At 48.7% G+C, this 18,701-nt stretch overlaps 6 protein-coding genes across 6 annotated transcripts; 2 read left to right on the forward strand and 4 right to left on the reverse strand.

Moving 5' to 3' along the window:
* Positions 1-78: 78 nt before the first annotated feature.
* Positions 79-5,285, reverse strand: RhiXN_02256 (spherulin-4; the record flags this gene model as incomplete). Its single annotated transcript, XM_043322075.1, has 21 exons — positions 79-400; positions 475-484; positions 546-831; positions 888-907; positions 965-1,124; positions 1,183-1,265; positions 1,374-1,527; positions 1,594-1,630; positions 1,798-2,022; positions 2,083-2,177; positions 2,229-2,559; positions 2,637-2,784; positions 3,446-3,732; positions 3,791-3,841; positions 3,895-3,975; positions 4,028-4,712; positions 4,766-4,923; positions 4,976-5,010; positions 5,069-5,083; positions 5,146-5,204; positions 5,258-5,285. 21 exons carry the CDS (start codon positions 5,283-5,285, stop codon positions 79-81), a joined length of 3,270 nt encoding a protein of 1,089 aa, XP_043187898.1.
* A 622-nt stretch (positions 5,286-5,907) lies between these two features.
* On the reverse strand, positions 5,908-7,318 carry RhiXN_02257 (OTU-like cysteine protease; the record flags this gene model as incomplete). Its single annotated transcript, XM_043322076.1, has 9 exons — positions 5,908-5,991; positions 6,044-6,242; positions 6,301-6,400; positions 6,460-6,521; positions 6,581-6,635; positions 6,683-6,770; positions 6,820-7,073; positions 7,126-7,230; positions 7,285-7,318. The coding sequence occupies 9 exons, from the start codon at positions 7,316-7,318 to the stop codon at positions 5,908-5,910; spliced, it is 981 nt and encodes a 326-aa protein (XP_043187899.1).
* Positions 7,319-7,497: 179 nt separating this feature from the next.
* Positions 7,498-8,841, forward strand: RhiXN_02258 (pseudouridine synthase; the record flags this gene model as incomplete). Its single annotated transcript, XM_043322077.1, has 4 exons — positions 7,498-7,777; positions 7,829-7,836; positions 7,916-8,088; positions 8,142-8,841. 4 exons carry the CDS (start codon positions 7,498-7,500, stop codon positions 8,839-8,841), a joined length of 1,161 nt encoding a protein of 386 aa, XP_043187900.1.
* A 1,392-nt stretch (positions 8,842-10,233) lies between these two features.
* On the forward strand, positions 10,234-11,786 carry RhiXN_02259 (UDP-glucose-hexose-1-phosphateuridylyltransferase; the record flags this gene model as incomplete). Its single annotated transcript, XM_043322078.1, has 5 exons — positions 10,234-10,270; positions 10,328-10,752; positions 10,812-11,127; positions 11,279-11,618; positions 11,675-11,786. 5 exons carry the CDS (start codon positions 10,234-10,236, stop codon positions 11,784-11,786), a joined length of 1,230 nt encoding a protein of 409 aa, XP_043187901.1.
* Positions 11,787-14,751: 2,965 nt separating this feature from the next.
* Positions 14,752-16,437, reverse strand: RhiXN_02260 (transcriptional regulatory protein; the record flags this gene model as incomplete). The annotated part of the gene is made up of 7 exons (XM_043322079.1): positions 14,752-15,188; positions 15,241-15,386; positions 15,449-15,570; positions 15,634-15,855; positions 15,903-15,949; positions 16,002-16,033; positions 16,091-16,437. 7 exons carry the CDS (start codon positions 16,435-16,437, stop codon positions 14,752-14,754), a joined length of 1,353 nt encoding a protein of 450 aa, XP_043187902.1.
* Positions 16,438-17,081: 644 nt separating this feature from the next.
* Positions 17,082-17,806, reverse strand: RhiXN_02261 (Zinc finger protein; the record flags this gene model as incomplete). Its single annotated transcript, XM_043322080.1, has 4 exons — positions 17,082-17,186; positions 17,249-17,320; positions 17,376-17,723; positions 17,768-17,806. 4 exons carry the CDS (start codon positions 17,804-17,806, stop codon positions 17,082-17,084), a joined length of 564 nt encoding a protein of 187 aa, XP_043187903.1.
* Between the last annotated feature and the right edge of the window lie 895 nt (positions 17,807-18,701).

An 18,701-nucleotide genomic window follows, 5' to 3' on the forward strand; every position in this document is an offset into this window, starting at 1 on the left:
AAGAATACAGTTTGTTCAAGCAAGACATTGATGTCCTTATTAGTTATCATTAATTCAAGAGCTTTCTTCCAGTGGACATTAGACACGTGCGTCCGAATGTCCAGCTTCCGCCCTTCCTAGAGCCCCTCCTCCATAGTGGCCATTACCATTGTTCATGCCCATCCCGCGAGCAGCGCCCTTTGCCCCGGATGAATTGGCAGCATCAAACGGTGCTCCATTCACACCTTCAGATGCATCCCAGCCCCAGCCACCTTCACGAGTAAATGGCAACATCTCAGTCGCAGTCCCCATTGAGTAATCAAACGACGGTCCCATGCTACCGTCCGAATCAGCATAGGGACGCCTCATGAATAGAGAAGTCGTGCGTGGAAGACGGATGTGGTTAAGCGGAAGTCCCAGACTGAAGCGAATGTCATTCGGAAGGCGACGATGGCGCAGGATGTGCCAATTATTCCTCCAGCAACAACGTCGTACCAGTTGTGGACTATGCGAAGCGTGTTAGTTTGGACTTTGGATTTGAAAAAAAGGGGGGGGGTGGTGCTTACATTCGTCAATAGTGAGCGCGCCAGCAATGAGCACCGCGCCGAGAACAGGCGCAAAGAACAGAACCATCTTCCAGTATGCGGGGCTATGGGCACTCATAACCTTGAGTTGAGCATTAAGGTACAAGGCCAGGTAAATAAGCCCCGCAAAGCCGGCGGTTGAATGACCTGATGGCATCGACTCGAGCGAATCATTGATTTCTTTCTCGTCTCCGGTACACACACTACGATCGTACATGATCATCTCGAAGCCGTTGCCGTGTTGGGCACCAGAGGTAGGGACATTGGGCTTGCAACGGCGAGGAAATGAGGTCTTAGACCACCAATCAACCATTTGATAAATACTTGGAAGACGGCGGCTGTGACTGGATGCAATGATTTGGGGTGAGTGGCGCATATAGCCTGGTAGCCGGTACACTTACTGAGAGACATGAGAAGTCCCATAGTTGTGCATAGCAAGTCTTCAATGCTTCGACGACGTGCTTGGAATAAGCAGAAAAAGAAGAACGGGACGATAAAGGCGATGAGAGCTGCGAGCCAGATGGGAATGATCTCCTTTCGAAGAGGATACGCGAATTGAGGCTGCAGTTTGTAAAATTTAGGACCATGTTCGACAGGTCACGTAGCAGCACACACTTACGTAGACAATTTCACCGGAATCATGATAGACGGGGAACGACCTGCTTGGTGCTGGCTTTGCCCAGTAGACGCCAAGACCGATAGCTGAAAATAGGTGTCACTATTAAAATAGAATTGCGCGGGAAACGTTCTATTCTTACCTCCCATAGCAGCCAGTAATCAAATCAACACCATATAGCCTTAACCACCGACCAAACGAAAAGGCGCGACGGCCATAGCCATCTCCCGCGCCAGGATGGCCGGCCGGTTTCTCGCGAGCAGGAGCAGCGTTTCGTCGGAACATTGGAGTGAGCTGGGCGATGATGAGGCTAATGCCTGGCTCCTTGCTTTTTATTTCGCCCAGAGACTAGACAAACATGAGCTATATGCTGACGTCGTATATCGTAAAAATAGATTCGCGCTGGGTACATACGTCATAGGTTCCCCTGGCGCTTAACGTTATTTCGCAACTTCTTTGCCGTGAAGGTCGTCAACGAAGGAAAACGTATGAGGTCATGCGTGTATATGCAGAAGCTACATAACATTTTATTACTCTAGTGAACACAAAAGATGTAAACAATTCTCAGACGTGCAATGAAAAAATCCGCCTAAATCCCTCGGTCAGCATATTCAAGACGCTGCAGTTTGCACAGCGTCGACAAAGCTCGTCCAATACGAAGGAAAGCTATCATAGGGGTTCTGACCATCTGCTTGGGTGTCGTTGGTTATGTACAAAGCGCCGATCTTGTCGGTCTTGATTATTTTGTTGATCGTACTCGTGGGAACAGTGGACGGGCTATCGGTTAGGATGATGGCCTGCTTCGAAGCGGGAGTCGATGGACCAATGGTATAAGTGTCTGAACTAGTGAGTGAAAAAATCGTGGGTCATGTAGGATGAATGGCGGAGATGGTAATGACCAACCTGAACTCCGTGAAATACTTTTCTGCGCTTAAAATCTGGTCTGCGAATTTGTAAAACTCTGTATCGTCGGGCTTTGTGCCGGGGTTGAGAGAAACCTAAGTAGCTCAGTCAGAGGGATTTACAACGGAATGATGGGGTGTGCATACAAAGGCATTTGGAATTTTCGATTTTGCATAGCTAGTGTAATCTGAGTAAATGGTTCGAGCGCTGGTCTGGGCCAGGACTTCGTCAAAAAAGATCCCGTCTAGCTTATAAGCCGAGCTCCACTGAGCATATGTGTCAACCTCTGCCTGGACTGTCGATTTTGCTATTCGGCCGTAGTCTGTGCGGATGTATCCGATGAGTTTGACGTTTGCGCTCGCTCTGAGCTTGGGGATGCAGGCTTGATAATTAGCATCAGGTTGAGTGTACAAACCACCCGGGCCGCTATTGGGGTTGACAATAAAGTAGAAAGGAAGGTTGGGATGCGTAGTAGCACTATTTGAGTAAGGAGATAAGTGCCATATTAATATGGTAAACCTAAAAAATGGGTCACTAAATGAACTACCACTCACGCCGAGATAGCTTTTGTCCAGGTTGTGCAACCTTCAAAGGGATAGAAATAGAGAGGGAATATGATCCCAGAGGAAAGGGCAGCTCGAGCGAGGATCATGTTCAGAAGGGGAAGGATGAGGATAGATTGAATGTGAGTAGTGATGCAAACTAATAAGAGAGTTTGGATGTTAGTGTTTAGATCGAACGGCGATTATATATCGAGGCGCATACATTGGTGTTTAATCCGCGGGCTGTTGTATCACGCCATCACCTCTGCCTTCCGGGTTCGAGTATGGTCGAGAGTTCCCCGATATACCCGCTCGGGAGGCCGGTTATCGCCAGCAGCAATTTGCAGGCGATGGATCGTGCGAAATTGATGTTTCGAGACTGAATGTGATCGCTAAGCTATTACTTCTCCTTCGGCTATCTTTGGTGAGCAAATCATGTAGTTAGGTATGGTAAATTTATTGATGGGTAGTAGTGCTAGTTGGTCCCCCGAAGTCGCAAGGACCGAGCTCATTGAGAAGTATCACCGGCCTATTCCGTTGTTCACGCCTTCTCTTTTCAGGATGCGTGTTGCGACATTGTTCGCTATTATACACCGACGATGAGTCGTAAAATTTAACTTGAAGCTTTGACCATTGTGATCAGGAGCGTGGACTTATAGTTAGCCAGTTGTTTGGATGAGCTGAGCAAACCGAATACTCCTTCTTCTTCAGATACGAATATTACCGGTATCCAACCTTGATCGTTCTCGCTACTTACAATAACCTGTGCTTATGTTCCATAATTTCGCTTGGTTAGGAAAGTTGGCATCCACTAACCTTACCGTCCACGAACATTTGAAGCGCCAGTACCTCAAGGACAGCCCAGCATGCCTTATCGACAGGAGCGAGCCGGGCAATAGATCCCGAAGGAACCCAACCCTTTTCGATGCCTGTGATCACATCTTCTACATGTTCTTGAGTTGAGCTTGTGTCGATAATAGACCCTGCAGTTATGGAAACGCCGGGAGCGTTCGGGGGCCGGGACGATTCGTTGACAATATCCTTCATAAACACCTCAACTGAAGCTTCGTTAACTTCGAGTTTGAGTATAGGGTGACGGGATCGTAACCTAAAATCGCATGTGACCTAGTAAGTTTCCATCCAGCCATTTATGGCTTACAGCTTACTCCTTTTGTCTGCGTTCTTCTGCTAATTTCTTTGCCCAATAGAAAGGATCTCTGTATCAAGTAAACTTATTGATATGTTCATCATAAGCCAAGAAAAAACCTACGCTTTTTTCTTTGTGAATACTTTTGTATCGTCTGGATCTAAAAGTAGAGAATTGGGGGCACCAAATAAGTTGGTTGGTGGCCTGTTGTGTAGATCTAGTGAAGGTAGTGGCTATACAAGTCAACTCAACTCACACCGTGACTTGTACATCGGTTGGATCGACGTCGTCTTCGAAATCCGGCAAGTCATTATCCTCAAGCGACGGGCCTAAAAGAACCTTCAATGGAGGTGGTGAGGGAGGCTTTGGAGGCTCCGATCGTCGAATGCCCCATTCTGCTGCTCGAGCGGCCTTAATCAACTTTTCTTCTTCAAGTCGAGCATTATCCTCGATAACACGTGCTTCCTCGGCAGCTCGTGCGGCCCCTTCAGCCTCTGCCAGCTCTTCTGCGACCTTTCTTGCCTCCTCTTCAGCAGCTTTCTGCGCCTCTTCTGCCTTCTTCTTGGCCATTGCCAAACGCTCCTCACGTTCCTTCCGGAGATGCTGTTGTAAGAATAGACCACCCCGAGCGCGAAACCGCCGAGCCTCGAGGACCTTTCTGTACCTATCGAGGACAACAACCTTTCCCTTCTTGAAACTTAGCACTGACCCTACAATAGGTCGTAGCATTGGCCGGGGGGCGCCAATTTCTAGAGAAGGAATAGGATCATATCCCTCTCCAGCCGGTGGTATTTCTTCACGTCTACGATTGACACGCTCGGCAGCGGCGCTACTCTCGGACGACAGACTCCGCCTCCGTTTTTTTGCAGAGGTGGGAGCCATTTGGGGACGTGAACGCGTTTCGGGAAGTCCAAGGGCCGCACGCACCCTCACTTGCCGTCCTGAATGATAGTCAATTCCTGAACTTCGACATTTTATATCTGCGTTGTCTCACCTATGTAGCTCTCGGAAGCTTCAAACCTTGCACCAAGGCCATAGCAGCCCTCTTCGTCGGGCTTCGATTCGGGGGTCGGTTGGGGCCTTGCCTTCCAGAAGTTTTCTACAAAAGCCTTTGTATATTGATCGACTTGGAAATCATCATCATTTATCCACCTGTTGGTATTAAGTTCAATAATCAATCATACCCACTTAAATGAAATCTCACCCATTATGACGAGGATCATCTGGTAGCCCGATCCACTAGCTTTGGTAGTAAGCATATTGCTTCGAGGGCACTATTAGTGTGTAATAAGCTTACTTTGACCTCGTATACCTATGGACCATGGGCGGAAGAAAATGTGCCAATCACAACTCTCCTAAAAGGCTCCGACTTACAAATCTATAGTTGGCTTCCGGGGTGTCCCCTTCATCTATCCGAGCACATTTGATGTATTCTCGTATTTTAGGATTAGGAAGGGTAAATCGCTTCAACTTCTGCAGCACTTACCTGGCTGGCTGTCTTCGGATTCAGCCATGTCGGAATCCAGTCAGATTTAATTATGATTTATATTGTTTTGTGAAATTTTTCTGTGCCAATACAAGCTCCCATCGACTAAAGCATGGGTTAGATAGAGCAGCTTCTCCTTGTGGCAGGGCGAAGGAGAAAGTGTAGCCACGTGGTTATCTCTGGCGCAACGATCAAACTACGATATTACCTTTCGAGTAAATATACGTTACGTGTTGTAACTATCATCAAATGTTCATTCGATGCCCTGCGAAGTGATGGTGTCAATATCATGATCACTGTCTACAGTATTCCGCAGCTGAACGACATTTGGACAACTCTCAGATAAGAGTGTAACCTATGATGTATACGATTCGTTGGAGGTGTCAGAGGTGAGGACTACCGACTTAAGGGCAAGGCAGTCTTCCATGCCAGATCATACTGGGTATGTTTCTTCAATTATATCTCACATTTAATCGAATAGGGATGGCTATGTTAAAAGGACCCGTGGCCCATACTAGGCACACATTTGATGTTCATTGGATAACTTATCAGTGCTCGCGATCCACCACATTAAAAACAAACATCCACATATATAGATCACTCCCAACCAAGTATACTTATTCAATCAACTTTTGCTGATAACATGACTTTTAGTATTCGCCAAACGATGTATGCCCAGTTTGAGCAGCGTGAGCACGAGCCTCTTTTTCCCCCTTGAGGCCTTGACCACAAATCTAAATCATGATGAGTAGTCTATCAGAGATATCGTTGACGTATGAAACTCACTTCACACTTCAAGTCGAAAGTGCTTGTGTTGGTAAACTTACGCGACGCTCGTAATTGGGATGCGAGTTTTGAGGCAGCTTGAGATATGTTATCGGACCCATCTACTGGAAAGACGGTAGTATGAAAATCTGGAGGAGCATCTCGAGTCGGAGCGAGAGACACGGCATCGTAGTGAATACCAGAGTACATTAACACACATCTATTCAGCACGAATTAGCACCGACGAACTATGTTCGTAATCCAATTCAATCGCTCACCTATTGTCGTATTTTCCTTCTCCAAACCTATCGCAGCGACCTGTTTCTACATCGTAGCTGTCGATTTCAGTGCGGAAATAATCCGAAAATATGGAAAGTTCTGTAAGCAACATTGATAAGTGTTCAAACTTTTTCCTTTTATATAAAAATGGGCTATACCAATTGCTCCCCCCCAGGTAGAATCTTTGGAGATTGCGGCCATGTAAGATTCCCTAGATTGTCTAGACCGTAACCCTAGGTTCATATCAAGTCAAAGTGCCAATTTGAACAGTGCATTTACCCCAAAACAACGTCCGGATATGCCTCTGGATCGTTCTTGATAACATCGACCACGACTATCAAATGTTTTATAAAGGATCCCCGGAGCACCGTTCGTACATACCGGACCTCATTTTCCGAGCTGCCGTTATGTCCTGCCCGAAAACAATCGCAACAGACGAAAATAGACAGGAGTTATCGTCCGGGACAACCTGTGGACAATGTTTCAGTGGGGCTCCATGAACATCTTTATACACTTACACGATGAACCAGTGTTCCTACATCTGTCTCAACAAATCCATCGTTGGTAGAACCCGTGCTCGCTTTAGGTGTCTGAACAGACGCTGGAGGCCGTGGCGCAGAAACCGGTGCTGTAGGAACCGATGGTCCAGTAGTAGCAGACACACTGCCAGGCTTTGCTGTGACTGTAATCTGGTCGCCTCTTTGGAGCCCAAGGGATGATAATGGTAGCTCGGGTATCAAGGTAAGTGCTTTAGGTGGATACCCAGACTTTACTATGGGAATATATTAGTGATGCATCCGGTAGATCTTGGGAGAATAAATCACACTCTTGTTGGGACGGAAGGAGATCGCTCAACTCGTGAATACTCTGCTGCAATGAGAGTACGGTTGCTGAATCCGAGTTAAGGTCAACCTGAAGGGTAGAGACACCTATCATAAACATAAGTATCGAAATTCTCCAGCGGCGGACAATATTTGAATCACCTTTCGGGTGACGTATGCGGATGGGTACAGACATTACTATAATAAAGGGTGCAGAAGTGGCGGTTGGTAGGCGTAGGATGTTAGTGGCCGTATGCGTCAGCGTTCTCACAATTGCTAATATTATGTCACAAGAATCACGTGAATAAAACCGCAATTCGATTAATTTTGGTCCAAGTTACATCTATCACTTGCAAATTCCTGCTGCAGACTGTTATGCCTAAAGTGTCGACCAGTTCACTTCCACTCGATGGCCTGTTTGCTATCGTGAAGCCGTCTGGCCCAACCTCCATGTCAATCCTAGATCGTCTCAAACCTCTGTTGGCTAGATCTCGCCTGTTAGTTGACCAAGAAGAATACCAAAAGGCTTTAGCAGAAAAAGAGAAGCAAAAAAAGAGGAGAGGAAAATTTAAGAGCGGCCGGATGAGTAAACCTTCAGACCGCCCCAAACTAGGACAAGGGGGTACACTGGACCCGTTGGCAGACGGTGTACTAGGTAGGCTTCGAATGGTTCCGTGATCACCAGACTTATCCTTATGTCCACCAGTTCTTGGAGTAAACAAAGGGACTAAATCTCTGAGTCAATTTCTTGAATGTACTAAAGTATGCACAATTTTGCTATTACAGCTTTCAGCCTCAGACTGGTACACAGGAATACTCCACCACCGCATTATTAGGATGCGAAACAGATAGCTACGACAGCAACGGCGCCATAGTTCGCACATTACCATATGCCCATCTTACGCAAGAGGACGTGGAAAAGGTCTTGAGCCGATTCAGAGGAGACATAAAACAAATGCCGCCTATGTAAGTTGATGTGGTCATTCTTCATAACCGCACTAACCCCCATGTTTATATAGCTTTTCTGCTTTGAAGATGGATGGGAAGCCTTTATACGAATATGCTCGCGAAAACAAACCTCTTCCTCGACCAATTGAAGCTCGATCGTGCACTGTATACGAACTAGTGCTAGAGCGCTGGATCCCTGCTGCACAATCTTCAGACGATACAGAGGGACATCATTACAAATTCCCCGAAAAGGAGATAACCGAAGAACAACGTAATTCAATGAACCAAGTAAAAGAGCTTGTCCTCAAAGCTGAAGCCGATGCTCACCCATCCGAAGAGCAATCCGCGGTTGTGAATGCACTTCGACAAACCACACCTCCAACTGCCGCAGGGGATCAAGCTGACACGGATAGGCCACCCGCTTTCGTTTTGCGGATGGTCGTCTCTTCGGGGACCTATGTTCGGAGCATCGTCCATGACATTGGAATAGCTCTAGGTACTGCAGCCCACGTTGTGACACTGACTCGTACGCGACAAGGGAAATACAATCTTGCCAGCGCGCAGGGGACAGTCATCAGTCAGTCTTCGGTATCGCCGGATGTTGACCGGCCCGAGCTGATGGACGGAAACTGTATAAAATGGGATGTTTTCGAACGAGCATTGGCTCTTGGCGATGGCCAAGAAGAGACTTCAAGGCTAGCAGAAGGGAAGAATGGGAAGAATGGGAACAAGCCATTCTTCAGAGTTGGTCGGAGGACTGAACCGAGTTAGGAAAGTGTATGCTCAGTAAGTGGTTATGTTATGCGACCAGCACTCAACCTCAGAACATTGGTCATGATATACCTTGTACTTTAAGATCTGTGTACATTTACTCACTCGGATATAGTATACATATATAACAAGCCAAAAGGAATACCTGAATTGTCTGCCTCTCCTGCGTGTTCACTACATTCCAGTACAGCACAGATGAATGATACACTGTAAATTTCAACAGTCGCACGTTTGATGAGCAATTTACCCAAATGGATCATCCATGGTGAGTCGAACTTTATTGTAGCATTAAAAAAACTTATTAGAGAGTATAGCACAGTACTGTCGTGTGCTTCACATAACTTTGACAGGCCCGAGCTATGCGACATGCAGTGGTTTTCGCATAGAGAGATATTGCACATGGTCCAGTGGCAAGCGATAGTCTCGGAAAAACTTAAACATTTTACCCCTTCTTTTAATTATGCAGGCACTGATCTGACATTCAGAGAAACGCAAGCCTGTGTCAAGAACTCTGGCCTAAGAGACGTTGGGCTGACGCGTGGAGTATGCGCATCCATAAGCGGCTTACTCGGCATGCTCCTTCAGGCATCGGACGAAATCAATATATTTGGAGCGATATTGGGTAAGTCCGGTAACTTTTGGTCTTCCCAGCTCCCGATGTCCGAAGTGCGTTGGCGAGACTTCTTGCGTGCTTTCGCGCTCGTTTGTTGTCTCTTCTTTTTGTTCTGTCGTCTCTTCTTACAAATGGGATGTCTAAATTTGGGCGCCTCGGTTTTCATCATTGTGGTCCCGACTGCCGTGTGACATCATCCCCCCTCTCAACCCCGTATGTTTGTCGCACGTTTGTGGGTGAACCTCTAGCCTGAATATGAAATCCTGTAGGATCAGAAAAAGTTGAGATAAGGACGGGGCAGCTATTGCCCACCAACGCCGACATCCCCAAAGCACGTCAGACAAAATTTATGCAGTATCGTAGCTCCGACGGACGTGAGTGTCGAAATGGAGAGAATCTCCGGTTGCACATATGGTTGGCAAATGAATTTGCAGCAAGAAGGGGTCAGAATGTATACGGGCCGACCATACGGGAATTCGCCTAGGTCAATTCCCGTACCCATTCCATTTTATATTCCAGTTTATGACGACCGGATGGTAAGATAACCCTCGCCCCACACTATCACACGGTTGGTATAAAACTCTATCGTAGGTGAGTAGTTAGCTCGAAATACTTTGTATCCCTCTTGTACTTTAGACTATTCGGTCTGTCCCTCCCACTTTCCCGCCATCCCGCCTGGACACCGCTCCCTGACTTTTCGAGTAATTTGATCAAACGCGTGTACAACTTCTATTTTCGTGAGACTCATGTTGGAGACCGTCACAGTTCCTCCTCACACCATGGACTTTGACCCGACTACCCACCCCCACCGGCGATGTAAGCATTGGATCTATATCGAAGCACTATTTTTGCATACTAATTTACTATAATTAGACAACCCACTGACCAATGAGCATGTTCTCGTGTCGCCTCATCGGACCAAACGTCCTTGGCAAGGCCAAACAGAGCCACCTTCGACTCAATCTCTACCACACTATGATCCGCAGTGCTACCTGTGCCCTGGCAACAAGCGCTCCAACGGAGATGTCAATGAGAAATACGAGCACACCTATGCCTTCCCCAATGACTTCCCAGCGTTATTGGGTCCGCCCGCACCCCTACCTCCCCCAGCGCCACACCCTCTGCTCGCGACCCAACCCGTTCAAGGCCGCTGTGACGTCTTGGTCTTCCACCCACGCCACGATCTCACTCTTGCGAGACTATCTATTCCGGATATTGAGCGCGTGATTGAGGAATGGACAACAGTATACGAACAGAGAGGTCGCGAAAAAGGGATCAACTACGTACAAATATTTGAGGTGAGCCTGGCCAGCGCCTAGATCCTAGCCTGAACACGTACCAACAAATGTATATCCAGAACAAAGGCTCCATGATGGGATGCTCCAATCCTCATCCACACGGCCAGGTTTGGTCGCTATCAACAATTCCTCAGGTCCCCGCTGGGGAGCTCGCCTCCATGCGTCAATACGCAGATGGAACACATCCTTCTTCGTCTCCAGCAGATCTGACATCGGCCGCACCAAAGGGACCTGGCGGAAAACCCTGTTTGCTGTGTGAATACGCTCACTTCGAGGTCCATGGGGCTCCAGCAGACAATAGCCGTGTGGTGACTAAGAATGGCACCTGGGTCGCACTTGTACCCTTCTGGGCAGTATGGCCGTTCGAAATATTGCGTAAGTCAATCTTGCTCTGTCTGATTATGAACTATCCTTCCCTTTGCACTATTATGTGTATCATCCTCGGATAAATCGCTGTCGTCGAAGCCACTGGACGTTTTACTGACTTGCCCGTTTTCAACGAAACTTCCGGCTCGGATACATTTAGTCCTCCCACACTCGCGGCACATCTCGTCCCTCTCAGATCTCACACCTACCGAACATCGCGAACTGGCCGAGATCTTGTCCACGATCTCGGTCAAGTATGACAATTTGTTCCTTACGTCGTTTGCGTACTCGATGGGGTTACACCAGCGTCCCGTGCCTCGTGCTCATGCACCGATGACCAACGGTGTTAATGGCACCAACGGAGCCCATTCCCATTCGAACGGAAACACAAACGGGAACGGACATGTGCCAGAGGAGGATGAGCACGAGATTGCACACATGCACTTCCACTTCTCGCCACCCCTTCTTCGGAGCGCAAGTGTTCGAAAGTTCCTAGTAGGGTGAGCTACCTCTTCGTCTCGGTCATCCGATAACCTTCTTACACTACATGACTTAGTTTCGAACTCATGGGAGAGCCTCAACGAGATCTTACGGCCGAACAGGCGGCCACCCGGTTACGCAACTGCGCAGAAGTTCATTATCTTTCGGAGCAATCGAATCCGTCGTAAATCTTATATGAAACCTTAATGAAGTTGTTCCATAGACATTTTTCGGGTGAATATTAATCATTATTTTCGGATCGATTACCACAAATAGACGAGGCAGTATTTTTACACGCATACATTCAAGTTCAAGATCTGATTGGGTGAAAACATTCAGTCCTCGGCGCACACAAGCCACACGAGATGTCTGCTCGTCATCCGTTGATTCCAGCCTGTTGGCAAATTGCGAGGTCAGTGTGCCCCGAGGATGTTTGAAAAGCGGGCGTCTATGCCACTACCTAAAGACCCATGAACATCATGGTACATCATGCGCCCTAATTTCACTTGGGGCCTCTGCTATGACCATCATTCTGCAGCACATCGGGTAAAGAGCGTAACTCGTGAATTGGACCGGAATTCACTCGAAAACGAACTGAACTGATCGATCCAGACTCACACAGACACAAAAAAAAAAAAACGAGCGTGCCCTAGTTCCGAAAGGACACAAGACAAGAAACCCCCCTCAATGTATCAGTGACACTCGCTCGGAAATAGATCTCGAGGGGGGAAGGGCTTTGGTCTAACCCCTTTTCTCACAAACGAGTTGTTCTCGCTCTGGGCCACATTTTTGGGGAGGGGAGTACTAGTCCTCTTGTCGAAAAACCGACCCGAGTGCAAGTATGATCGTGGACTCGGTTGCGTTCAGTTTCCGTTCGAGTTGCGCGCGTTGTCCCTATCGCTAGTAGCTTGGATGAATTAATGACCAGAACCGAGAAATGCGAACCATGTGCCTTCCGCGCCCATTCCACGTCAATCAAGCCTCCTTTTTTTCAATAGGGCAGGGTGTTATACACGAACTAAGTGACAGCAATAAATCCAGGGAAAATGAAATTAATATTCCAGCGAGATTTCAACCACAACTGAACTAGGGATCTAGTGCGTCACCAAGGGACTCCATCAAAGTAAAAATAAAAATAAAGTAATGCTAAAGTAACATACGTGTGCCAAAATCCCAAGAAGAAATCTTTTAAATTCCTTCGATACGTGATCGGGATCGGAGCAGACGCGGGGGATAAAGGGATAAAGGGATTTGGCGTGCAACGGGCTAAACTAGAGAACGTCGCAAAGCTAGTTGGGCGTGCGTGCGCGCACACACAGCCCAAATTGCGAGTCGCATGTACATCGACCCTTTTTCCTTTTTGCAAGTACCCGAAACACGCGTGGCGCAAAAAATAAAATAAAATAGAAAGGAAAATACACCAGAGAGAGAAATGGGCAAAGTGTCACAGCCATGAGCGAGCGGGATACCCCCTCCTTTTCGGCCCAGGGTCTACATTTGCCGTAATGCAGTCGAAGAGAGTCAACACCAAAAGAGGTTTGAGAGACCTATGCGCCACTAGACCAATCGAGGCTGATGGCCATGAGTATACGAGCACTCTCAACCGAGGCAGAGGGTCACGGTCAAGTGCAAACAAAAAAAGAAAAGAAAAAGACTAAATAAGTTTATCTCTCTCACTTGGGATAAGCCAAGCTTTAGGTTACACCCGATCTCACCTGGGAAGGACCGTTTGTAGAATAGAACAGCACCAATACATCGTACATGCGTTTTGTTATCTCCTATCAACAAACATCGATTGCATCGCCAGGCTGCGATCTCTGGGTGATTCTATAGTTACAAAACGGCAAGGAGGGGAAACCTGCTCGGAACGAAATCAAGATCATAAGTTGCCCGAGTGGGAGGAGGGGATGGTGGCGGCGTTGCACGGTACAATGTACTTTGTCATTGTGTGCTCAAACACGTTCAGACGATTTGATGCCCGCAAGACATAACACAAAGAAAGGGAGAGGGAAGGGAGGGGAGGGAGAGGGCAATTGTAAGTGAAGCGAACCAAATACAGTGCAACGCCCCACTCGTGGAATTCGAAGGAAAGAGAAAGAGGCACATCCCCCACATGTGTACGTATAGTACAATACAATACGTGCATCCAGACCAAATCGGACAAACCACCTTGTGTACATGTGTATGTACAGCCATCCCAATCGGCTGCATCGGGTGGCAAACCCCGTTTTGCACATCGACCATCGAAGGGAGAAACGAAAAGAAATGGCCATATCGCCCAGGACTAGGTTGCGCGCCACTAATCAGAATATATGCATCTCCCCCAGGTCTACCCCAGCCCTCAAAATCCCGGCCCTGTTGGCGTGTCTGTGGGAAGTAATCCGGGTATTATCCCGATTAGATAACACTTTTCCCACTTTTTCCCCCTAGACCCACACAAAGCTACCGCATAATACCCGAGTGTTTGTTTTTGTCTCGTATCGGGGCCAAATCTTAACGATCGGGCCCAACCCGCCCGTTCCCCAAGACCGGGCGGGTCTGGATTGCGTTACGAATTTGGTCGAAAGGTGTGCATCGACCATGTTTCCGAGGAGGGAGGGGAGAAGAAAGCGGTTAGCCTCGATGTGGAAGTATTGAATGGGATAGATGAATACCGATTGGCTGGTAGTGTTATTTTACAGTAACTGAGTGCGATCACACCCGGATGTTTGCTTGAACCGTTGTACGCATAAACACAGGCATATTCATCACACACGCTAACAAGTGAGGTGCGTCACCATATGACATACGTACTACATAAAAGGGAAAGAGGAAGAACAAGGGAAAAGACTCAATGCGATAGTGTACAAGTTGCGGGTAGAAAGAAAAAAAACATGTCAAATGAGGACAGAATCGTGAATAACACTCGAGGCTAATTTAATAATCGAACAGAGAGGAGGAGGGAGGATATTCAAGGGGGGAACGCAGAAAAATACAGTTCTGGGAACTCGGTTTTAACATAAGTGGCAAAAAAGGGCCGCAAAATTTTTTGGCATGCACAACCGACTCAGCTGACCCTACATCGGGATATATTCAGCTCACCAAGCAGCGCCCAAACTACTATTTGAACTGAACCGAAACGAAGCAAACCTAACAAGAGAGAATCGACGCGATTCAATTGGATTGGACTTGCACGTTGCCAGCATGCTGCGAGTGGTGTTGGTGTTGGTGGTGGGTGTGGTGCTGCTGTGAGTGGTGTGGGTGGTGGTGAGGATGCGCCACCATACCAGCCGTCGCGTCAATGCTCCCTCGATGGAGCATCTTCATGGGCGAGCGCATAGATGAATACTGTAGCTGAATGTTGGTTTCATTTATGTGCTGGTGGGGCTGTGTTGGGTATGTATTGATCGACGACGATCCAGGCGAGTAGTTGAGATGCTGAGAGTATCCCGTCTCGGCCTGGCCCTGGGCCATGTCCTGCTGCTGAGACACATGGTTCTGTGAATACCCATACTGCTGTTGCTGCTGTTGTGTTGCTGCGAGTGAGAAGAACCATAGCTCGTGGACGACTGCTGATACGCGTTGTAGCTCTGGTAATACGACTGCTGTTGCTGCGGCTGATCTTGTTGCTGCTGATGTACATCGGGCATGTGGCCTTCGGACGAATACGCTGCCCGGCTCTGCTGTTGATGCTGGTGGTGATGCTGGTGGGTGGCGTAGTACGAGTCGATGCCGCGCGGGTCGTGAGATTCATGGTCGTGCGGGATTTGGTCCGATTGAGATTGATAAGAGTGATCGTGATGGACGGGCTGAGCCATAGAGTGCCGAGATGAATTATCGTGATAGACAGAATTCGCGTATTGGCGCTCACGAGGTGGGGACTGGTCTGGGGATGGGTACTGCAAGGTGGACATGGGAGACCGATTGTAGTCCTGGATAGGCTGGGCGTGGCGCGAATAGTCCTGGTGGTGAGTGGGCTGGGAGGGACTCTCGCTGATGCGGTAATGGGCCGGACGTGCGGATGCATGCGCCAGTTGGTCATAACGGTGATAATACTGCTCCTCGGATTGGTGGTAGCTCGAGGAGGATTGGGGGTTCAGATTGGGGGTATGGAATGGTGGTTACCAGCGAGGGAGAGGGGTGGTGTGTGTGTTCTGGGACATGATGGCCGAGGTTGATACGCATAATGGTTGGACCTTGCAGGGAGCTGTTGTACCTGTACCTGGGCAGATGCGGTTTGGGCTGTTGTTGTTGGAGCGGAAGAGGTTCGACATCGATCTGAATGAGATTTGTCGCAGACAAGTCGACCTCGCCGAGCTATTGACTCGGGAGATGCGCTTTGGAGACATGCGTTGGAGCTCGTTGATCATGCCTAGAAAGAAATGAGTGGTGTGGTGTCGACTCGGAGAAAATATGATATTCACCATCTCGCTTCTTGTATGGACCACGCTTGATACTGGAGAGAGAAAGGATGAATGAGCGGATGACAAAGCAGTGGGTGTGTATGACTGACCCCTTCTTGCGCTCCTTGCGCTGAGAGTCACGGCAGGACTCGGCCATGCCGTACTTGATGCAGCGCTCACAGGGGCGGCCGACATCACAGCGCTTACAGGCGCGCTGGCAGGCGGAACATGCGTTCTTGACTTGCTTGCGCTTCGGACGGACCGTTGAGGGATCGCTGAAAGTGCTCGCAGCGGTGGAAGGGGGCTGGCCATCGTACATGTCGTAGCGCTCGATCGAGTCCAGATTAGTCAGAGACGGGTGCTGGGACCCAAGCATCTCCATCTCGCTCCTTGTATACAGCAGCGAGTGTGTCGGCGGCGAGTTGAGAGAGTGGACAGAGCCGTGTCGAGATGGCATTATATCCAATTACTCTTGTCACGCTGATACGATACGGCCAACACTGGGGCGCCGGATACCGTGCAATTGCAACAAACAACAATACTAACCAACTCCGCAACTAGTTTAGGCGCCCAGGGCAGCAGTAGGCGCAGTCGCAACAAGAACAGATAGCTATCCAGTCGCTCAGTGTGCACCAAGCGCAATCACAGTGTCCTCGACGTCAGTGCAGTGGGAGAGTCCTCACCAGCCCCGGGGGTTATAACGCAGTGCTGGATTGAGTCCGGGAATCCCTGATTAAGGGTTTGACCCTAGATTCTCCCAGAAACCAGCCGATCAACCCAATCCCTTGGCTCGATGACATTTCCTCTGCCTCGCTGGAAACACCAACCCCCACCCGCATAACAGCCCCTATTCCAGCCTCGATGCCTCACCACGCCCTATTGCCCTCTCACCCCCGATGTCTCGTTTCCGTGACTATTCTCTCCGGCCCGATATCCCCCATAAGCTGCGATTACACTTGCCATACCACTCTACCACTACCCGTCTCTTTTTTGCACACGCGAATTTCCACTTGCTCTGCTCCCGTTGATCCACTGAACCGAATACTGCCAAAGTGCCACCCTAGCCTAAAATGCGAGGCAAAACCCATATAGCGCTTCTTATTACATCTTTGCCAGCCACACCGTATCCCCATCTTCTACCTGTGCTCCCAATTCCACTTCATTTTTCAGCGGCCCATCAGTTTCATCCCCAAGTACAAACACCATCTAATAAACCAGGGCCCGAGGGATCACTCGACTGATTAACAAGTCGCACCAGAACCACTTACCCCTCGTCCATCTTCTCGAGATACACTGCAGATTCGCGCCGCGAGGTCCACCGCGCGTCCTGTTACCACCGTCTATGCACGCACTCGGGATTAGAACGTAAACAAACCTTTCCATTTCATTCCGTACCTTGACAAACCACACTACTTTTTCGCTTGTACCCCACACCACCTTGAGATGAACCTTGTCTTTAGGTTGTGCGCTCGACCGAGGATCTCCAGCCACGGCCTTGTGCTTCATCCTCATGAGCTCAATTGCGCGTAATTTAGCCACCTTGGCCGGGTCAGTTGTCTTCTTTACCGCTGAACGAGAAGTCCCGGCTTGTGATTTGACATTTGGGAATAGTTTGTTCAGTAACGCTTGGGCCTCGGATTTCTTGTCCGTCGTGGGCTCTCCAGTCGGAATAGGTACGCACTTGTGCGCGTCCGTGTGCCGGTGCCTAGCCCCATGCCGTTCCCCCAAATGAGCCAAGTGTTCCTAAGCCACCCCCCCTTTTTTTCTTCGACTCGTTTCTCACTCACTCGACGCAGTATACCCCACGACACGTATCGCAGCTCCATTCCTTGCAATTGTTGTCTTCGTTTTGTTTGAATGAAACTAGCCCAGGACGATCACACTGCTCGACCTGACACTCGGCTCGTTTGCTCGATGACGTTGTTGAAGGAGCGGCCACTTGTGCTGTGCACACATGTGCATCCCTTGAAGCGTGCGTCTTGCAAAATTGCTGCTCGCATGCGGGACATGTGATCGGCACAGGTCAAAGATCTTGCATGAATCTAGGGAGCAATGGGCGCCTTTCTCTGGTAGATCCATACCTTGGATCAGTGTTTGTATCGATACCACTGAAATCGGAATGAAAAGCCGTTTGAATTCCTTTCCGATGATAGGTGGTGGTGGTGGTGGTGGAGAGTAAAGCAAGTGTGTGTGTGAAGAGCAACACGCGGTAAGCGACACACAGAATAATGTTAAAGTCTATCTTGGGAACGTGTGTGTATTGGCTAGATAAATACATAATGTCTGGCTATCTATCCAATTATAGTACGACATCGGCATTGGCTAGTTCAAGGCGCAGGATCGATCAAACAAGGTTCCGCTCTGCACCCCGTCGGTCCAAACCGAACCAATGGCCCAGGCATGTACCAGCCCATCGAGGCATCTCTGCAGCTGGAAACAGGAGCACACGCGACGAACACAAAATCCTGCACCACGAGTTTGAGCGTAACCCATTGCCCTCCCCTTGGTAATTTGGATTTTAAGCTTTTGTCGATTGGAAATTTACGAGTCATTTAGGCACCCGTGTGGTACATGAGTAATGGTATAAAATGCCTATATATATACCCGTTTATTCCATCTCCCACGATCCTAGGGACGATCACCGCAGGCTATTTCATCCTCATCTATGGTAGATCTTGTCCAGTTACCCCACAGTTGGTGGCGCTAGCATAGGCAATACGA

This window comes from Rhizoctonia solani, chromosome 16, assembly GCF_016906535.1.
Source record: "Rhizoctonia solani chromosome 16, complete sequence".
NCBI classification, from domain to species: Eukaryota; Fungi; Basidiomycota; class Agaricomycetes; order Cantharellales; family Ceratobasidiaceae; genus Rhizoctonia; species Rhizoctonia solani.